This window comes from Drosophila pseudoobscura, chromosome X (assembly GCF_009870125.1).
Source record: "Drosophila pseudoobscura strain MV-25-SWS-2005 chromosome X, UCI_Dpse_MV25, whole genome shotgun sequence".
Lineage (NCBI taxonomy): Eukaryota > Metazoa > Arthropoda > Insecta > Diptera > Drosophilidae > Drosophila > Drosophila pseudoobscura.
This window is the reverse complement of record NC_046683.1, coordinates 62487735-62509462: the sequence shown is the minus strand read 5'-3', so window position 1 is coordinate 62509462 and position 21728 is coordinate 62487735. Positions and strand designations below refer to the sequence as shown.

At 43.5% G+C, this 21728-nt stretch overlaps 2 protein-coding genes across 16 annotated transcripts in view; one reads left to right on the top strand and one right to left on the bottom strand.

The window, feature by feature from the left end:
• The window catches only part of bru3 (bruno 3), a 316608-nt gene that overhangs the window by 44989 nt on the left and 249891 nt on the right, over positions 1-21728 (top strand). The gene's annotated exons all lie outside the window — the stretch shown is intronic.
• LOC6900227 (uncharacterized) lies at positions 16404-17749 on the bottom strand. The gene is made up of 2 exons (XM_002135521.3): positions 17375-17749; positions 16404-17309 (listed from the first exon to the last, which is right to left on the bottom strand). Exons 1-2 carry the CDS (start codon positions 17505-17507, stop codon positions 16594-16596), a joined length of 849 nt encoding a protein of 282 aa, XP_002135557.2. The 5' UTR covers positions 17508-17749; the 3' UTR covers positions 16404-16593.

Genomic DNA, 21728 nt, shown 5'->3' with positions numbered 1-21728 from the left:
CAAGGGCCTTCAACCAAAGACTTACCAATATGTTGTGTCAAAAACACGAGATTGGTTTTTATACGTAATGCAGGTAATAGTCACTTAACGCCTGTACATATGGATTCAATGGAATCACGAAAGACAGCCATCCGCAGCATATTATGGGATGGTTGGAACTGAAATATTTTTCAGAATGCAATGGAAAAATCGTAGATTCTGATTGTTCTGATAGTTCTGACATTAAGTGAGTGGGATTGTTATTATTTCCCTGTAAATTCCTGTTTCAACTACCCGTAGAAATGCCAGCCCATCAATTTTTTCTGACATTGTTGTTGTTTCATTTTTGTTGTTGTAAATGACAATGTAAAAATGTTTTCCTTAACGCCTGCCCGCTCCTTTGGAGCTCACTGCTGTGCGAGAAATTAAACAATTTAATTATATTCATGTGGCAAAGTTATGATGCTTTCATTTCCCTGGTAAAGGTAAACACAGACAGCGGCTCCAAAGTGCCGAGCGACAATTGCAATTAATTGCATATTTTAAGCGATCCCTGATTAAAACCGCAGAAAACAACAGCAGCAACAGCAACATAAAACTTTATGCTTAATGTCCATAATAATGATAGCAAAAATAGGACGTAAAGACTTGCGAGCCGAATGTTCTGATATCCTTGCAGATCCATATTGTTTGAATGCTAACTGGAATTTTAATAAGTTTTTCAAACTGGACTACTATGGGGGATATATGATTTATGAAAGATATTTCTATGTGGTCGGATATTCATTTACTCTGGTCAGAGTCTTAGAACTCTCTGCCAGGCGTATAAAAAACGACGGGAGGCCCAACAGAATAGCAAAAAGAATCCACAGAAGTCCGGTCCAGCTATGCCAAAGAAGGGAGTATCAAAGGGAAAAAAATAATGGCTCTTTATGATAAAAATTAACAATTATTATAATCATTAAAATTCGCTCATTTCTGTTTTCCGTTATTGCGACAGATATAATTATGCACAATGAAATTCAAGGGGTTGAACTCACCAGAGATCATTTATTTAATGGTTATATTTATGGCGGCAATAAAAAGCAGGAAGCGAAACAATATCTTTATGCGTAACAAAAATGATCCTTTAACTTTAAAGATTACATGCTAGGCAGGTAAAAAAATAGCCAAGCAAATGGTTAATACGTCCAAAGTTTCTGTATCTTTTGGATGAAAGCTGGAGTAACATTTTTAAGATTTTACAAAGGACACATTGGATACCTAAAACATGCATGGATCCTACTACATTCTACTTGAGAATTTTTAGAATTATCTTTAAATAATATATATGGCTTTCCCAGCTTCCTGCCCTTCCATTCCTTTCGAGCTTTCAACACATGTGTATGTTAGATGGCTTAACTTTGCCGCCTGATGCTGTTTGAAGTTTTGATTCATTTGCTGCACGTATGTGGAGAGGCTCCACTGTGCGTGGAACAAACAGAACGGATGGGTCTGAGATGGGTACACGCGCGGCTGCTATAGTTTGCTGTCCATGTTCCCCAAATCCAGCCCACGCTTTCACTCCGCTTCCTTGTTTAGCCATGCAACAAGCAACAAACTACATGGACAAGCTGCAAGGACTCGCAACGACGTGGGGGAAAGGTGTGCGGTGTGGGATGGAGTGTGTGTCCTGGAAATCGCTTTTTGCTGGCTGCTTATCACGCATGCTAAACAAGCAGACGACAGCAGGAGACGAGCAAAGAAAATACTATTTGAATTTTGATAGAAAGCAGCTGACTTTTTGCGGTGCTCTGGAGCGTCCTTCCATTGCCATGGACATGCCTTCCTACTTTCCCAATCTCTGTGTCTCTCTCTCTCTATCTCTACTCCTTGCAGTTTTTCTGTTTGTTTCACTACATGACATTCATTGATATTTTGTGCAAGCGTAGCGTAAATTCAATTTAATTTTGTGTAAATTCTTCAAATGCAGTTTACAAGTCCAGGAAAGGCCATACTCCAGCTGCTTCCCAGATGCATGCGTGCTCTGGTGCTTTTTTGCTCCTCTTCTTGTTATGTAGGAGCTTTTCGGGACATGGCTATAGATGTAGATGAAGATGTGCTCTCCTGGTTATTTTTGGAGCATGTGAGACCCCGGCTAGGCCGGATCCTGGGTTGTTTCAGATAAGCAAAGTCAGTTTCAACATACATGAATGTTTTAGTTTCCTGTTTCTCCCAAATGGTATAGGGATTCTTAAGGTTCATCAAAGTTGGCTTCTCCTTTTAACCCAAGGTCTGATCTGACTCCGATTTCCCGTTTATTTAGCTGTAAAGATTCAAGACTACGAATGAACTTGCGCCTAATGCAAACTCGTATTCATTCTACGGGGATCGATCACAAGGGGTTAATAAAACGCAGTCGCGGATTTTCTTGGTCCTGGCCCTAGCACCGTAGTGATGTCAACGACAGACGAGGGGACCTGCCTAGACACCACCTGGAACTATTCCTCCTTCCTGAAGCACAGAAAACTTTACCTAATGCGTGTGACGAAAATGAGAAAGACCTGCCATCGCATTTTTTTTAGCCATAAAGGTGCAGCGAGTATTTACAATGCTGAACTAAAAATAATGTTGCATACTGCGTGGCGCCCAGTGATTTATGCCAGTCACTCGGCACCACCCACCCAAGCACATTGTGCTAGCACCACTGAGCTCTAACTTTTAAATGCCAACACGGCTGGGAAGTGGTCCGAGTGTGTGGCAGAGTGGGAGGAGGAGCAGTTGTTGTTAGACTACAAAGTTGCAGGTGCAAGTGCGCCCTACATCATCGCTTTACACATGACGGTAGGACTGTGGGTGTGGCGGAGAAGGTGGGGTCTAAGAAAGCACAAATATGCATATAAAATGTTGATTAAATATTCAAGCACGCAGCCAGTTTTGTCAGAATGTAGCAAAAATGTATTTAAAAGCTAAAAAGCCTATAATTATTTAGTGACCAGGTCTCGAAAAAATGTGAAAGTGGGGAGAAAAATACTTATAGTCATGACCACATTAAGAAAGTCATAAGCCTTAATATACGAGTATTTCATTAAGAAATCAATTCACCACCTGCAAAGCAACAAAAATATTTAACTGCAAACAGAAACAGATACGAAAAACAGAACTCTGGCCTAGGAATCTGTTGAGCCTCGTATTGGGGTGCTAAGTGTAGGTCTTGGTTAATAACTGAGTTCAACAGCTAGAGGCAGTGGCCAAGTTGATGACATCAAGGTAGAGTAAGAGAAAGCCATCATCGTCTTCGCTGTCGTCGTTCTAAATTATGCAAAGTTCAATCAACTTACGCTGATTGGAGAGCCACAAAGTGTCGAGTGTGAAGTGGGTGACTGAAGTAGGAGGGGCAATAAATCAAACTCTTCTATATATGTATGTGTAAGTATGTATTCGTAGAGAGAGTAAGAGAGAGAGATACAGAGAGAGTGTTGGCTGTGGCAGGGAGGTATCCATTAGAAGTGTTCGCTGCAGGATTTGCTTGGCTGCGCATTCCAGGCTTCCATCTCACCTCGTTTTAAGCGGCTTTAGGCGCTAAGTGGGAGAACATCTTGAGCATTCTTTAAGGTGGTAGAAAACCCAAGAAAACTTCTCATTGAAGTACTCCTTATAGGTACTTTTTCTTGGTGCTTGGGCTAGTCGTCTTCAAGTGTTCAAATCTCTTTCAACACCACCCATTTTGTTCCTTTTATTGCGACCTTCGTGTAGTCAGCTTGGTTTAAAGTGCTCCAAAAAATTACTAGTTAATTCGGTTGGTTACTCCTTGGGGGCCTTCCTTCTGCCTGAAATAAAATTCTCACAAAACACCCTACAAGAATCTGCTCGTTTTGTTTCCTACTTTCTGGTGCCCTCTATCTGGGGTTGAGTGTGCATCCTCATCAATATCATATTTATGCTCGGGTGCCAACAAACAATCGAAAACAATACAAAACACTTACTAATTCCTTTGCTCCTTTTCTCAGTCCGTCGTCAGTCCGTACGAGGGTTCGCTCTCAGTCTCTCAATCTCTCTGCTTCTCCTTTGGATTGCTTTATGTATGATTCCTACCCAGACATGGGACCGTGTTCGAGTGTGTGTGTGTCCGTGTTCCGAATTGGCCTTGCGCCAGAAATTCTTCCTCTTCTTTCCTTGTATATTGTTTTGCTATCGCTTTTTCGGTACTTCGGTTTTTGTTTTCGTCTGGGGAAGTGGATATCCACCGAGTGGAGGGAGGCTACAGGGCCACACAGGGCCAGGCATAGTTTTTGGGTTAGGCCGTTATGCATATTTGCCATTCAGAAGGGGCTGCGAAGGGGCTTCCCTTCCCTAAACGAATATACATATGCCAAAAATGTGCGTCATGTGCTGTCAATTGTTGATGATGTGGGAATTAGGTTCTCGAACAAGCAGGCTGCTCGGTGGAGGAAGGTGGACGAGTACTCGAACAGAAGAATGGTTTAAGGTCATAGGAAAACATTGTTTGCTGTTTCAGTGAAATGAAAATGAACTCTTAATATTTATGATGAAATTGTGCAATTTCTAATCTCGATTTCTCTCTGTTTCAGGTAAGTGACTGAAGAAAGCAATTCGCACTAGAAAAACAAAAAAAAAACAGAGTGAGTAACATGTGTGGGGGGTTCCTTGATCTCTCCGTGACACATTCCCAAAAAGGATTCAAAACCTGCTGCATTCATTCGATTGCAATTGCCCCTTCAGATCCATTTAATATTTTCCCCAAAAATTGCCACAGTCCCCCAGCCGACAATGTGTGTGTGCGACATTCATTGTGCAAAGCCGCAAGGGAAGTGCGAGCGTGCATGTGAAGAGCCAGAGAAGTCGCAATAAATCAATCAATATCCTACGTAAGTACATGTTTTGTCTGCCATATGGTTTGGCTTCGGGTGTGCCTTTCCGTCTGCCACTGTCACTGTGGCGACATCAACTTAAAGCCCGGGAATGTCTGCGTCTGTTCACAGTCTGTTCTGCTCCTGTTTCACCTCCACTTTTGGGTCGTAATTTAGATACCAGTTTTTGGGTCTTTTTTCCTTAAGCACATTAATAAAAATGTGTCCCTATAAACTTTTGCAGTTGTCTTTGGCTTGCGGCCTTTATTCGTTACACTCCAGACTCTGGTCCTGGTCTGGGTCCTGGTCCTGCCCTATCGCTTAGTACTATTCCTGCACCAGTTCCTGATTCTTCTCCTCCTTTCAGAATAGATATTATGTGTGTAGAGCTGTTCGTCAAGTGGTGTGCGGTAATACGTTTTAAATCAAATGTCAGATAAATTGCATTTACAGAGACAGAGCATAGTCGTACCTGCAATACCGATATTGGGACCCATATTGCTTTGGAAGGATTTATTTTTATCACAGAGAATAGGAGTGTCCATAAATTGCACGACTCATTAATTTTCCTGAAATGGCGCTCTGCTCTTATTACTGTGACTCTTCCGGCCCTGTTCATCAACATGTTTGCAAAATTATATGGTTAGGCCCCAAACGCATAATTGATTTAAATTGTACACGCACACGAGGAATGTCCGGCCCTATGTCCGATTCCCAGGACTCGCCAGCGGTCAGATCTTGTGATATGGTGGCAGATAAAACATCCGTTGTGGGCCATTCCGCCTTTTCCGTCCAACTGTTGATTAGCCCAATGCATTCAACCCCACCGCATGGCGAACTATGCATGTGGTATAGGCAGGGAAAGGCTATAATTATACCAAGGAAGTGTTTGGGAATTGTGTACGAAGAAAAAAACTATCATTGATGGAATGCCAAATCACTTAACCCAGTTGAAACCCATTGGCAACAACTTGGCAGAGCGGTAAATGGCCGATTGGCAGATTAATGGCAGCCACGTTTTCCGCCTCCAGCCTTTACCACCGTCTCGGTCACGACCAAGAATGTGGCTTAGGGGGCATGCTAAATAGCAAGACTCCAGAATATGCCTCCATCTGTGGGCCATGCTTCTGCAGTCAGCATCTGCCTCGCTTTGTATGGCATATAAATTTTAATTTCCTCCCTGCCTGGCGGCCATCCAAAGCTGACGCCGAGACCAAGGCCAGAGCCAAAGCTGAAACCCAGCCAAAGGCTCAACCCAACCAAACCGAACAATCTGCAAAGTGATAGCAGGGCACCTTCCAATTCCGACAATTGTTGCTGAGTTAACACAAAATGCAGCCAATCTCCTTTGGCCAAGTCTATTCTGGTTATGGCTTTGGCTATGGCTGTGGCTTTGCTCCTGGCGCTTTAGATATTTGTCAATGTCCCATGGCCAAAACTGTTTGGGCCTTGGCAGTGCTCTACCAACAATGGAGAGTATTGGTCGGTTTCCTTATGAGTTTATTAGTGATTCGGATTCTGAGTCTGCAAGCAATTTTGCATATAGTTCTGGCGTATACTTAATGCAGCTCTTGCCTGGGATGGCATTGATTATCTTTTTGTTTGCTGGGGGGATTGTTGACCAGAGTAGAGAGACACTGAGTGTGTTCATCAATAGATGATGTCTCTATTTATATAAAGTCTAATCGTCCTTCCATATGAACCCTTTTCTTGCTCGACTAAATGTGTTTGCTTGATAAATTTGTTTCCATTTTCAATGCTCTAGCTCTCTACTCCTTGATCCATTAATTTTCACTCTGGACCACTTGGCGTATGCTTAATATTTTGTTTACGTTGTCTAATGACCAGACTTTTAACTTTTTTTGCACTCCCTGCTCCGCTTTTCTCATATGTATCCCTCACTTCGCCATTTTTCTGACTTTCTCCGCTTCTCTGGCCTGGCTTGTATCCCCACCGCACATAAAACAAACTTTGCGGTTACTTAATGAAGCTGAAAAATTGCCTCGGTTTTCCCCATTTTATTTGCACTTGCTTTCGCTCTATCTCTTCTTGTTGCATTTTCCTCGTTTTTTTTTTTTTTACTTGTCCATCTTTTTCCCTGGCTTTGCTTTCTTTTTTACGGATTTCAAACGCTGGTTAGGCTTGGGCTGAGAGTGAGAGAAGTAGTAGAAGATCTCCTGCAGTCAACGATTTAGCCTCTTGCGTCTATTTATGTTGAGTGACTGTCTAGCCAGACTGGGTTAGGAAGGGGCCTGAGCCTGGGACTGCCATTAAGCGGCCTCCCACCATAAACCCAGCAGGGGGAAACTTAACGCAAGTCTTGCAGCCCAGGCCCCAGAAGTTGGAGCCACTTTCACAGTCTTTCGCCCAGTCATAACCGCAGTCTGTCTTCTGACTGAAAGTTTTGACTTCATCATATCCAATTTTCATTTGAATTTTTTGCAACATTTCATTTTTAACTGCTGAACTTTGCATAATATTTCTCGGCGGAAACTTTTTCTGCTTATTAAGTGCCTGTTTTGGCTGGAGTCCTCAGCTCACTCTCATGCTCCTTCAACTGCCGATGACACCCATGCGAGAAATTGTTAACTTCTTATGGAACGTTCTGATATGGAAACTTTGGTAAAATCAATTAAAGTCATCGCAGGATTGGGTCCAATCCCTGTTCTGTTCTGCGCTGCTCCGTCCGGTCGGAGCCCCCTAAATAATGACTGCTGATTTGTAAATGTCGGCGGCCAGTCGACGCCTCTGAGCTGGACTCTCGGGCCTCGGACTCGCACTCGCACTCGCACTGACTGTGGCACTGGAGCTGTCTGCCGTGTTTGCCACTTCATTCATCTGTCTTAAGTGCTTACCACGCTGACGTTGTCGTGGTTGTCCCGTCGTACTCCTGGCGGCGGCCTGGCGCCATGCAAAGAGTATGTGTACTATTGTGTATGCTTTGCTAATTGGCCACCGACCCCGACCCCGACCCAGCCCTGACCCGACCCAACCTCGTGGAACAGGGAGCTCCAATTCCCATACTTAAACTCTCCGGTGATTGATTTGTATGGCTTAAGCTATATGCGCGCGAAACGCAACGATAAACGGTGTAAAATTAATTAGTCAGCCGAGGGACGTGAATATATAGCCAAGCAATCAGCTCGATTCCTCCGATTGTCTGTCTAGCGCTGGTTCTGGCTGTGACTCTGGGCTTATAAAAAAATAAATGAGTCGCGTTTATGCCACCTATGTGACCGATTTTAAAAGCCTTTCAAAGAGTGGTCTCTTTCAACTCTTTCAATTTCTGCGTCATAAGGTGGAACCCGGAATACATTTGGACGTTAAAATTATTGACTGTACCCGTAAAAAAGAACTCAAGAGAGCGAGAGAACTGGCCACGATAAACATTTTATTTTTGGCACCGCACTAGACACAAATTGTCGTCGTTCTGCGGTCAACAGCCACCCGTTCAGAGATAATTTTCCGACTACGAGTAGCCGCCGTCTTTTAACTGTAAAATATCACAAACAATTTCCTCCTACGACTCTCCACACACAATGGTTGTTTATTGAGAGCCGAACAAAGTTTTCCTCCTTCTTCTTGTTGCTTATCTGTGGAAAGTGTTGCGGCAAAAGTATCCTTCGTTTGGGACTATTTTTAGTGTCTGATTTTCAAGAGACGTTTAATAAAAGTTTCCAATAAAGGTACACTTTTCACACGGTAAAAATTTATTGTGGTTCTTCACTAAGACTCTGTCTTATAAGAAGTAGCAAATCCCGAACCCGCATCTATTTTTCGATGGCCTTCTATGCGTTTACTTCCATTTAGAGCACCAGAAGACGTTGCTGCAGGTCGTCTGACAAATACTGGCCCGGGTTCGACCAGGCCTGCAACTGCGACTGCGACTGGATGTGGGGCATCATCCTTGGACTGGTGTTTCTTCCTTTCGTGGGACGCTCTATTGTGGGGATGTGAGGGACCTTGAGCGACGGAGACTTCCTGCTGCGGGTCGGATATTCCAACATAATTTTGTTTTGATTTGCACTAATCAAACGGAACCCAAAGTAGAAATCGAATAGAGCAATAGTTTGATCGATTCCTTCGATTCAATTTTTGACGGCAACAATCGGGGGAGGGGTCAGTGATTGGGTCGGGAGGATATTTGCCCTATGCGGCCACAAATGGAATTTTTAATTGTCTGTCTGCTTATAGAATTTATGGACCTGCTCATGATTTCTTGAATGCTGCAGAGCCGCTGCTCATCTGGCAGCCAGCTCCATGGACAACCCGTTACAAGAGCTGTCATTGCACAGCGAGCACTCGAATCACTTTATTATATAAGCATCCTCTTCGGTATACTCCTCAACCCGACAACCCCTCTGTTGGCAGAAAAACGTGAACTCCAGTGCCTCCCCTCAAGCTAAAGAGCGACTGCTGCTGCTGCTGCTGAACTTTGTCCCTCCGGTGGCGACAACTTAAGTTATCTTTATGCCTCAAAAGGCCTACAACTGACTACTGTCTGCGCAGGGGTGTGGCTCGGGCTGGGTCTCTGTCTGTCTGACAAGCTGTTGAACAAGAGCTGAGGATGAACTGTGTTACACTGAAAGAAATGGTGCAGCACGTTTCCATCCAGAAAGAGCCAGAACCGACTGTGAGACTGAGTGAGTGATTTCTGCGAGGGGGTGGAGCTAAGTGGAGGTCGGAGCTGTGTGGCAACCCGCTGGGTACGGACTCTCACTCTTACCCGCATTCGCATCCGCATCCGCACCCGCTTTAATATTTCAATTGAAATGCAGAGCAGCACAATTAAAAATCAAGTCAAGTGATGCGTGCCGTGCCAAGTGTTTGTTGTATAAAAATGAAGCGCCATAAATGGATAAGTTGTGGCTGGTTCTCGTTGTCTGGTTGAGGAGGCCTCGAGGCGGTATCATCGTCGGGCTGAGCATTATCTCCATTACCATCATGGTGCTGCTCACTGGTCCGGCCCTTGGCTCTATTTCTTTGTTGGTTTATGTGTCCCTTGCTGTCGGCTTTTCGTTTTTTATGAAGAGTGCGCTTAGCCAGGCAATATTAGGCTTTCTGTTTCACTCTCTGTCTGTCTGTCTGTTTCTTGTTTGCTGTGACGACCCCTTCTTTTCTTGTATGCTTTCACAAAAGCGCAATGGAACGACGTTTCTACAAAAGAGATTACAATTAAAGGGATTTAGTAACTCTGAGCCTAATGAAAGAGCATGAAATAAATATTTGCAACGACGCCAATTGGGCGATTAAATAATTAAATTTAATTCGAGTATTTCCCGAAAATACCGGGGTTTTAGTAGCTCTTCCCTAAAATATAGTCGGATTCCCCCAAAGACATCTAAGAACTTGACAACTGGAGCAGTAAATGAAAATGAATGAATCTGAGCCCAGTCCCAACTACTGGGCTGTCGGGGTAAGAAGCGGAATAGAATAATCGAATTTTCCTGCCAGAAGCAGAATTTTTGCAGCTGCAAACTCTTTTATCCGGCTTCGATCCTCGTCCCCCTGGCATCTGGCGAATCAGTGAAGCGTGTTTTTGGCATTTAACAAGCCGGTTGTCCAGCAATGGGTTCGAAATCATCCAAACGCAGACGCAGGCCAAAATGCCTTTAATTAAAAAATGTTTGCAGCCAAACTTTGCATAATTTCATCTCGATAGTTTTTCAGTCAAATGTTTTTGGCACTCACGTTCACACAGACACTGACAGGCACTTAGGCAGATGTTGGAGAACCAGAGAGTGAAAATACAGGACTGCCGGATTGCCGGATTGCCCGATTGTCGGATTGCAGGCGTCGACATGTGACAACTCATCAGGCCACGCACGCAAAGGGAAAAGCGTTGGTCACCTGCGTGTCTCTATATCCATGTGTCCCTGAGAGTGTGTATGTGCGTCGCCAGAGTCACTGTGTGCCCATGTGTGGTGCGAATTAGTGTCCAGCTGTTGGAGAGAGTGTCCTGTCCGGCCATTGTGATATTTTTGCAGTCCTCCTGCCGCCTGCAGTCTGTTCCTCTGCGATGTGCTAATGGCTTTGGCAAATCAAAAGCGAGATGTGTCAATGGGCTCCGCAACTGAGTGGCAGGATAAATTCGCATCATCACCACCATGCCACCGTACCTCTTCTTTTATTCCTAGATGGTTTATAAATTTGATGAAAATGCATGGGAAATGCGGCATATGCGCAATGGAATTTTATAAAAATCTAAACAGAAAGTTTAAGCCCAAGCAAATCTAGACAGCAAATAAAGTGTAGGAATAAGGCAAAAAGCTTAGTCTAATAAGGTTGGTTTGTCGTACACAATGACAGAATCCTATAATAAAATAGATATCCCTGGTGCTCCAGATGGATCTGCTGCTTCAGCTTACGCCGTATCGGCCATAGAGGAACGAAAAGGAATAAAATCTAACAACTGCTGCACTTTGGTAGGTCGGCCCGAGGTATGTGCAGGGGAAAGGAAATGCATATTTTTGATGTTGAAAAATATTTGCAAATAAATTGCCAAAGCCAAGAGCGGGCAGCAGCTTCAGAGGCAACTCCCAAAAATGGCTAGCAAACGCAATTGCAATTGCAGTTGGCTAAAACCCTTCCCCACACACTGCACCTCCTTCCATCCATCTAGCGAACCCCTGCCGACGCGTCGGCTGGCAGTGACGTAAATCTATTTCAGTTGAGGGATTTGTGCATCAAACATGCCGGACAGTTTAGTATTTCAGAGCTCTTGCTCCTCCTCCTGCTCCTGCTCCTGCTCCTCCTCCTCCTCATCCTCTTTCCGTTCTGTTGGGTTGTTCCTGCACTGCTGCGCTGTTGTGCGCGTCACACAGTCACAGTGCGTATGAGCAATCTTTGTTACTATTTTTAGAGAATTTCCGTTGTTTTTATCATCTATTTTGTAACCCTCTCTTTTTCATTAAAAATCTGAACTGAGAATTTATTTCATTTAATTTCTCGCTGCACTTGTGTTGCCAGAGCATGCAAAGTAATTGAATTTTAATATTCTTTGGCCATATAGAGGATATCTCCCTAGAAATGCTGAGAGCAAAGGACCCTCAGACCCTAAACTCCCCGCTCAGATTTATTTTGAAGCTCGTACATCAAATTGAATTGGTTTTCGTTGCCCAGTTGGTTAGTTGTTGACTGTTGTTGGGATTTTTTGTAAGTGAATGGTTTTTAGTTAGTTATACGGAGATAGCCAGACTCCCAATCCAATAGGGAACTGACCGAAAGTGGTTATGTGGTTGGGGGCTTAGATCGAGGTCCCAAAGAATCAAACAAAGAGGCGTCGAGGTTTTGTTGTATTAAAATGATATATGTATGAAGGGTATAGGCCAACTCTCTGGAGTTTTCACTCAAAGTTGTTTTATTGCCCATGGTTCTGGCCTGAAAATTAAACAAGGTGGTATACTTTTGGGATTTTTTTTGTCTTAGCTATCCCATAAAAAACAAGAATAGGGGTATCCTAGCTGCACAACATAATAATTAATTTATTAATGGTCCGACTAAGAGATAATTCAAAGCAGTTCATATTTTAATAATCCCCCAAGGCTTTTTAGCAGGGGAGTACATGTGAACGCCTTGAGGAACGACTGGGAGTTGGCCTATACAATTGAACATTTGGTTCGGCCCATTCATTCCGTCTGAACGGCGCGGGCCAAGCCACCCGTTTCGCATCCCGGCGCCTCGCTGATTTGCATGCGAGCTGAATGGCGGCCGCTTGACAGGAGCGGAACGACGAGACCTCAAAGTCAGTCCTCGATGGGAGTTCCCGCTCCCTGCCTGCCACTCGTCATCGTCGTCGCCGTCGCCGTCGCCATCGCCATCGCCGTCGTCGTGCTATGTGTGACATTTGTTTGTTCAGACGGCACTCCTGGCGACAAATATAAATGTTAGTTACGCTACCAGAGTTCTGCTTGCCAAATTGCCCGTCAAGTTTCCCCAGTTGCGGCTGAGACAGGGACTTGGACTGTTAGTGGGACTGAAGGAAGGGTTATAACTAGGACTGAGACTGGCTGGGGCTATAAATATCAGGGGCCGCCGAGTCACATGCAATTTGTCTATTTCACCCACTCTGAGCGCAGAGAAAGCCTCCTGCAAACCGGATGCCGATTATCCTGCTTGATCAGTCAGATGTACGACCAGAGCGTATTGCCTTACAGTTTCAGTACTGCCAGTCATCCTTTAGGAGGCAGGAGGGACCCTTCATCTGAGAACTGCCCACTGACGTCATGGTGGAGTCCCCTCTCATTGGAACTATAATCGAATTTTCAACCAGTTAGCCCTGCTCTCCTTCTCCCCCCGACCAAGTCGTCTGGTCCCTTGTGACTAAAATGGCAAATAGTTGGCCATTTTTCTTTTGTCTTTTGGCTCATTTACACGCACAAGAGCCCAATCCCATACACTAGAAGATAGACGAGGGCGCAAATTGCGTGTCTGGCCATAAAATTGCCTCGTCCTGGCCAACCCTGCCAGCCCTCTTGTAAGGTCAGATACCCCCAAGGCCAGACCTATGTCCATTTCGAGTCCTGTTTGTTTTGTGGCCATCCTCTCCACACTTGCACTGATTTCCTCACATTAGTTTCGTACATACATAGTACATACAATGTAGGTTTCGATTTTCTCTCAATGCGGAGTGTTATTCGGGGCTGCCCTTTTTGTGGTTTAGTAAATCTAATTTATTTTAAGTAAGCTTGTTAAAATATGGTAAAACGAGGCAGAGGACCAGAGGAGACTTTAACCACGTGACCCAAATTTCAGCAGAGAAAGCCCACTGCACTAGAGCTGCTCTTTCTCCTATTTCGAATCGTATTTTTTTTTAAGATTTTTCCTTCCTTTGTGGCTGCCACAATCGCACACAATTTGCTCATTTCAACCGCACCAACGGAGTGCGCTACAGAAGAGCAGAGAGAAGGTGGCGCCCATTGGGGCACTCACATAAATAGTAATTTGTGTAGTGCGTTTTTGTGGGCGCAGGTAGGCGTGTGCTTCACCGTTTTAGCTAAATTGCCACCGTCCGGGGCAGCTCTCTCTAACACACTCGCCCCCACATACACACACACACACAAACGAAAATAGGGGGAAAAGCCGCTTAAGTTGCAGCCGAAACTGTTGGAGCGGAGCGGTGTAGGGGCAGGAGCTGGGGGCATGGGAAGGACGATGACGAATGTTGATGACGAGGCCGACAACGACAACGACTGCAAAATGTACTCGTTAAAAATCTAAAATGTAATGAAAACCGCAGGACGCCTACGAGCGTCTGGTCAGAGCAGACCGAACTGGACGATGGGTTCAGCCTCGGCTCCGGCCTAGTCACGTTGAATGGGATTGTTGAACAGACGGCGAACAGTGGAACAAACAATAGCGAAAGTGTTTCAAATTTATTTAGCTCGGCGCAGGACAGTCTTTCCTTTCGTTATCCCAGTGTATCTAGGACTCGATTTTCGCCAATTCCAATTGATATTTTATTCCAAATGCTCCATAATGGCATACAATTTTTGCCATAAATGCTTTGGAATTAACCATTTTCCAAATACAAATTTCAATGGGGATCTTTAGACCCACTGTCCGTAATCCAGCGGCGTTGCCACAGCCAGCACAGCCAGAGTTTTGACAGGTGGCCCCCCAATCACCCACTCACCCACTCACCCACAAGCATACTCCTAACCTTAGCCGCCACCAACAAATCCTCCTCCACCAGCTGGCGCAAAATAAAACGTAGGCCACAATTGATCCAACTGGAGAGCCGAAAATTTTGCCCAAATTAATGCTGGCCCTAAAATTGATAGTAAAATGTATTTTCCCTGCCTTTTTTAGTGCCCCTCCTGCCAGGGGGCTTTCATCTTTTCACTATTTTTTTTGCATACTTTTAGCCGTAATAAAGTTGGCCGCTTTAACCACAAATAGAATTTTTGGCGCTTGTGGTTGCCCTACGTGAGCATTAGTAACTGCGGGAGTGTGTTTGGGTGTTTCAGTCTGTGCATTAGAGTGTGTCAATGTGCGTGTTTAAATTGCACTCTCTCCGTGGCGTCATTTCATATTCAAAGAGGCAGCTCACGTACAGCATTTTTGTAAAATTTTACTGCTTCTAATGTAATCGTTATGCCTCTGGCCCCAGCTCCTCCTCGAGCTTCACCCGTTCTTCTCTGCTTATGTTCCTCCAGCGCATTTATGTACATTCTCATCCTCTTGCGGGTCCTGGTCCTCATCCTGGGGCCTGTCATTTAAGAACGCATAAAGTAAATTTCCTGTTTTTAAGCGTGCCCGCCACAAACACACTAACGACACATAGCTGGCTCCTGGCTTTGCTCTGGCGATGGAAGAGACTAGGGCAGACTTGTCCTCGAACTGGGAGCCATCGTAGGTGTGCAGATCAGACTACCGCAGCAGCAGCTGGAATCGCAAATAAGGGATTCAAAGAAACTTTGGGGGAGCAGTGATCGTTGCCACCAGTGGCAAGCCGTTCCTCACCATAGCAAAGCATTAGGCGGCCCTCCAGCAGGTTCAAACGATATATCCGTTAAATCGATGACCTTCTTAGAAATTCGAAATTTAAATGTGCGCGCTTAGTTATATTTCTTTTCGAACTCGAAATTTTATAGAATTTTTCGTTCTAGCTATCGATATTTGTATCGAGGGACCGCCATCACTATTTGTAGCAAAAAGATCCTTGGTGGCGTGCCGTGGTAGATAGTGTTTCATAAAAGCACATTTTTATGTGCGATTTTTGTCAACCGAAACGCCAACCATGAGTTTCAATAAGAACACGCTAGCTGGAGTGTGCAAAAAGAGGGCGCCAGAAGGCTTCCCCTGTACGTTAACAGAAGATGACTGTAAAGTTAAAGCTCCTGCCTCTGGCGGCGAAAAAATGAACTTTACGAGCTTTGTTATGTTACATTACATTTACATTTGACATGAGACATTACACATGTAGAACCCATCTGCAATGTGTATGAGTTAAACTGTAAAATATTTAAATATTCATTGAGGTTGTGTTTTAGCAAAAGCTTTATAAATTATTACTTCCCGTAATTTTGAAGTGATTTCAATAGTCAATGAGCTTAGGGATATATTATTATCTGGTGTGTATTCCCTACGTTTCCGATGTTTCCATGTTGTGCAAAAGAGCGCACCATCCCTCTTTCTCTACACCAAAAATAACCAACAAAAAATCCAGAAAAGATGAAATTTACATTTAAAGCTAAAATAACCCGAATTTGTTGTCAAAATATGCTAAACAGCTTTTATAAGCTATTTGCAAATATTATAAGCTAGTCAACTTTTAAAAAGGCTCGACCTAACCTGAAATGGGCTGAGGTGGCGGCGCTGAACAGAACGCATTCGTGTTCAAACGTGTTCGCAGCCCGCACCAGACACGTCTTCCGGCTATCAGTCAACGAACTGGGGCACTATTTGTGACAACGCTGTTCCCAGCTCAACTCAGTTAACCTGACTCATACATCTCTCTCGGCTATTACTAATTAATCTAGTATTTATCCTACGCGACATGGATATAGAACCTTGTGAGCCCTGGCTGCAATGTATCGGTGCTCAACTTTGTACATGAACATGATCAGAATTGTCTTTCTTAGGATCCACTCTTTCGGGGCATTATCTGCCACCATAATATTTATTTTGGAAAAACATATTCAATAAGGTGATAAGAATTACAAGAATATATGTGGATTTTGATTAAGCGCATTTTTTCCATGTTCCTTGTTCCATGTTGTCCGGCTTATAGTTTCTCATGTTCATTCCACATCTATGAACCTTATAGCAAAGGTTCATTTTCTATCTTAACTTCGCCCTCGTCCTTCGTATCGCCTTCATAGTCGTTCATATCGTTGTTGGGTATAAAATCTGTATTTGGATCCGTATCAGCCTCCATACCGGGGGGTTCAGGGGTAGCCTCCTCATTTTTTAGTTCCATCATAATGCGGCTGGCCTCCATGCGAAATTTGAGTTTGCCCGTTTCCGAGAGGGACTTCATGTGCGGTATAAGACTAGCCAAAAAATTGTAGTCCGCATCGTCTTCGGACTCGGATCTTGAAGGACTGCTGGCTACTGGAAGTGAGTCCGCTTCGTTTGTTGTTGTCATTTGACTGTTGATCAGGTAGTTGTCATCCCATATGGGACCGTCATACGAGGACGAAGACCCGACCAGCATTAGAGGTGTCTCGGGCGAGTCACGATTGAATATGTCGCCCATAGTTAAAAAATCTATCGAATCATCATTGTCCAGATTTAAGTCAAAATTATCCCACAGGTTATTATCACTGTCGTTGGAGGACTCTTCCGACTCAGATTTATACTCGTAGGGCTCGGGGGCGAATGCCACGAGACCGGTTGGATCGTATATGCAGCGCATGAACTCCAAGCAGCGAAAGTACGTCCAGTTGGACTCTTGAACGCTACCGTGCTGTATCTTCCGGATCTCGCAGCGGTACTTGTCCCTCAGTTTATTGAAGCGCTTCTTGCATGTCGCAACTGTTGGAAGACAATAGTGCATTAATAGAAGCGCAGCGTAAAATGTGACGCGCCCCGAAACTTACCGTCCAGCTTCAGAGCGTTAGACACATCCATCCACTGTATATTCCATTCGACCTTGCGGGTTAAAAAGGGAATGCTTGTATCCCACAGAGCACGCCGCTGCTGTACTTCCGCAATGAGGCGATGTACGTCCATTTTGCAAAAAATGAAATGCGCTGCTTAGCCAGTGACCACTTACAATAAACCAACAGCACAGCAAAATAAACAAATTGCGGCAGAGCAAATATGTGCAGCGAGTACTCAATATTAAATCAATCGAGCGACTTCTTTGTTAAAATCGTAGATTTGTTAGAATTTAGCAAAAGTTTCTGAATTTTTCATCCCACACGGCTTCTTGATTTTTCTGTACAACATCAGGCAACTCTTGCCCGAGCAGCTGGCGTGAATCAGATGTGCATGTGTGTGTGCGGAACAGAGTTACCAGATGGCTGTTTTATTAATTAGTTAAGTTCAAGTTCAAGTTCAAGTTAAGTTCGGTTCTACCGAACTGATGAACTGCCGGAAATACCCCGGAACTATTCAGAGATCTGGACCAGGTGATGCCAACTATCGAAAACGATGCATGTAAGCCCTTCTAAAATATTTTTAAATTACATTTTCTCTGACGGTATTTCAAATATGCATAAAATTCGCAGTTTTGAACTCCTTGGAAGCAATTCGAATTGCATTAAGATTTATCAGGCAGGCTCCGCCAAATTTGAGGTTGGGTTAAAATAAAATTATTTATAAAGAAAGCAAAAGTTAAATTAGCCTGATATACATAGGTGTATAGTTTATATTAATGCATCAATAAGTCATCTATTTTTTTCCTTTTGCAATTAAGGTTCGTTTCGTTGTATAAAAAGCCGTGAATGTGAATGTGAAAAACGGAGCCTGGCTGTATAATTAGAATGAAATTGGAAATGTTTTGTACCTGGCCAACATGCTCCTTATGCTGAGGTTGCTCCTCAATTACGTGGAATTAAATTAATTCCGTTTGCAGCAATATTTCTTTTGCTCAAAATTATGTCATTTGGAAACATGAATCGAGTGTGCGATTTGACTTCAGGAACATGCTAGAATCTGGATCTGATTCGATAAGTAAACCGTGCAATGGTTCAATGGTGCTTCAATTTCGATTATTTGTTCTTTTCCTGTACATCCCATCGGTCTCATTTTTTATACCAGATACTCAAAATGAGTATAGGGTCATATTAGATTTGTGGTGAAAGTAAATTCCAGAAGGAAGCCTTTCCGACCCCATAAAGTATATATATTCTTGATCAGCATCAATAGCCGAGTCGATTGAGCCATGTCGGTCTGTCCTTCCCTATTAGCGCTTAGTGCTCAATGACTATAAGAGCTAGAGCAACGACATTTTATACTCCTATGTGATATGTCACTGCTACAAGTATATTTCAAAGCTTCGCCCCGCCCACTTCCGCCCCCACAAAGGGCGAAAATCTGTGGCATCCACAATTTTAAAGATACGAAATAACCAAAAACTCTGATAATAACAATATCTTCTAGACTGCAGAATATGAACCAGATCGTAAAATTATTATAGCCAGAATGATGAAAACACGAAAATCTGTGGCATCTACAATTTTGAAGATAAATTAAAAACGCACAATCATAGAGAATGACCATATGTACCAGATTGCCGAATTTTGATCAGATCGGATTATTATTATAGTCAAAAGTAACAAATCAATTTTCGGTCGCTACACGCTATGAACGTGTCTGATACTGATTTTCTGTCTCGCTCGCAAACACTTCATGTCGCTCAATGTACGCGTCGTCTGCCGGGGCAGGGCAGACGAGAGACATACTGAGACATATGTATGTATGTAAGTACATGTATATTAGAATCGTGTAGATATAGGTAAAAGTCAATATAGGGGAACTAGAGATCGCGGTTCCTCTCTTTCTCTGCATTTTTTTTTGTATCTCTCATGACAAGTGCAAGCCAAAATTGAGAAAGATGCGCGGTCTGCTTTGCCTTTCCTACCAATGTGAGTGCCGGATAAAAGTAGACTTGCGGTCCTGAGCTGCGGTTTTCAACGTACCGACTCGTTGTATAATATAAACTCCACTCAACAGACCATTGGATCGTTAAGGGTAGATTGTGGAATGGGAGGACATGTGTGCCCAAACTTGGGCACAACTAGAGTTGCGGTTGCAGCAGCAAGTCACAACGTTCCAAAGAGTGCGTGCGAGAGAGACAGAAAATCAATCAGAACGTGTCGACGGGCGCTGCGTAGCCACTGCAAATTGATTTGTTACTTTTGGCTATAATGATAATCCGATCTGATTCGGATTCGGCAAGATTCGGCAATTTGGTAGATATGGCCATTCTCTATGATTGTGCGTTTTTAATTTTCTCCTATCTTCAAAATTGTGGTTGCCACAGATTTTCGTCTTTTGTGTTGGCGGAAGGGGTTGCTCTGTCGTTGTTGCTTGTCGTTGCTCTAGCTCTTATAGTCTTTGAGCACTAGGCGCTATTTTTCACCATTTTCACCACAAATCAAATATACCCCAATACTCATTTTGAGTATCGGGTATAAAAATCTCAAGTAGATAAAATCAAAGACGGATAAAGCTTTTGCTGTTTTCTGCACTAGAGAAAAGATACCCTCATGTCAAATGCTTCCATGATTATTTCTAACTATCTGAACTTTTTAACTTAGTACTACTTATAGATCTCTGTATAGCTTAAGACATTGAAGGTATCAGTTAGTAGAAGAGAAGTCAAATAATTGCAACACTGCTTAGTAATATACTGAGAATATTCTTGAATCATTTGCTCGCTTTGCCCCTGCTTTGCTCCCTTTCGAGGCACATAAGCAATAAATTTAATCAAGCGGATACAAGCTGACACCCTTTGAGCCAAACAACTGATTTCCCAGAATCCGCCATTTCCCTTCTAAGAACACACGTGCCGTCCTTCTCGTTCCTTCTTCTTCAGTTGATCCCAAAAGCAGCCGCTGCGACAGCAACAATAAATAAATATAAAATCCCCACTAATTGAGTGCGATTTTCGAGCATCAATTTCATAAAGCATACCGACAGAAAAAAAGGAGAGAATGATTTCTATATATATATGTATGTATATACAGATAGCGGTGGAGAGAGGAGTATGGCATGGCAGGAAACATGAAATAAATATTAAAAAAAAAAAAAATGTGGACTCGACTCGACTGTGGCACTGAAAAGCTGTTGTTGCCAATCATATACATATACAGTTTTTTCTTTGCGTCAAGCTTTCTCTCTCTCTCCTTATGGGACCAAAAACCAGCAACAAGGACAATGTCACTACAACAAGCGCGTTTATGACACATTCAGAGACCCTTTCCTCTTTTCCTCTCCAGTATTCTCCATTCGATTCCCAATAAAGACCGAAGAGTGCTGATACACTTTGATTAGAAAGCATTTCTTCAGGGAAAGTCAAGTACCAGTACAGTCCTTTGTATGTCTCCAAAAATTCCAATGAAGGGAACCTCTGGTTCGGCTTTGACTCTTTTCTTGACTCTCCTATTTGTATACCTTTGCATGGAAATGGGTATATTGATTTTATCTCAATAATTGATATCGTAATATTTTAGAAACTTCTAAGACCATCACCCCGAAAGCACCTTTTGAAAATATTGAAAGCTAACAAACGCATCTTTCATTTTCATACAAATCAAATAAAACAGTCTATATAGTTGCCGTAGGAACAATCCATACGCAAGAGTGTTTATAGCTTCGGTCCAAGGCTGGTCTTCCTTTCTTGTTTTCCTTTATTTTTTTGTACTTTTCATATCATTTCTACTCCTCCGCTCAGACAGCGCTCCGGCTGCTCCTGCTCCTATTTCTCCTCTCGGTTTTTCCTGCATTTTTGCAGCTGCTCTGAACAGAACTCAATAACAAATTATAACGTATTATAGCCATGGCAAACTGTTGCGTTGCTTAGCAATCGGCAAAGAGGGCCCCGCAGAACCCAGTCCCAGAGCCAGAGCCGGCACGGCCCGACCCGACCCTCAACAGAACTTTTTTTCTCTCCCAACTATGGTGCCAGCAACAAAGTTGCCCTGGGTGATGTCGATGATGATGATGTGGCCCCCAGACCCCAGCCTCCAGCCTCCAGCCCCCAGCCCCCAGCCCCAACTTCAAACAGATTCCCATTTTGTCCCCCTTTTTTTTCCACCCACTTGTGATATTTTTGCTCTTGAGCCGGAGTTGTTGACGAGGTCGTTTTGTGTTGATTGCCTGCACTCCCGTTCCCCGACTTTGGTTTGAGTTTTGGGCTTTCGAATGGGGAATCATCCAGAGAACTGAAAAGTAGGGAGGAGGATGCTGCTAGGATGGAAATATGAAGTGCTTCATAATTTTTAC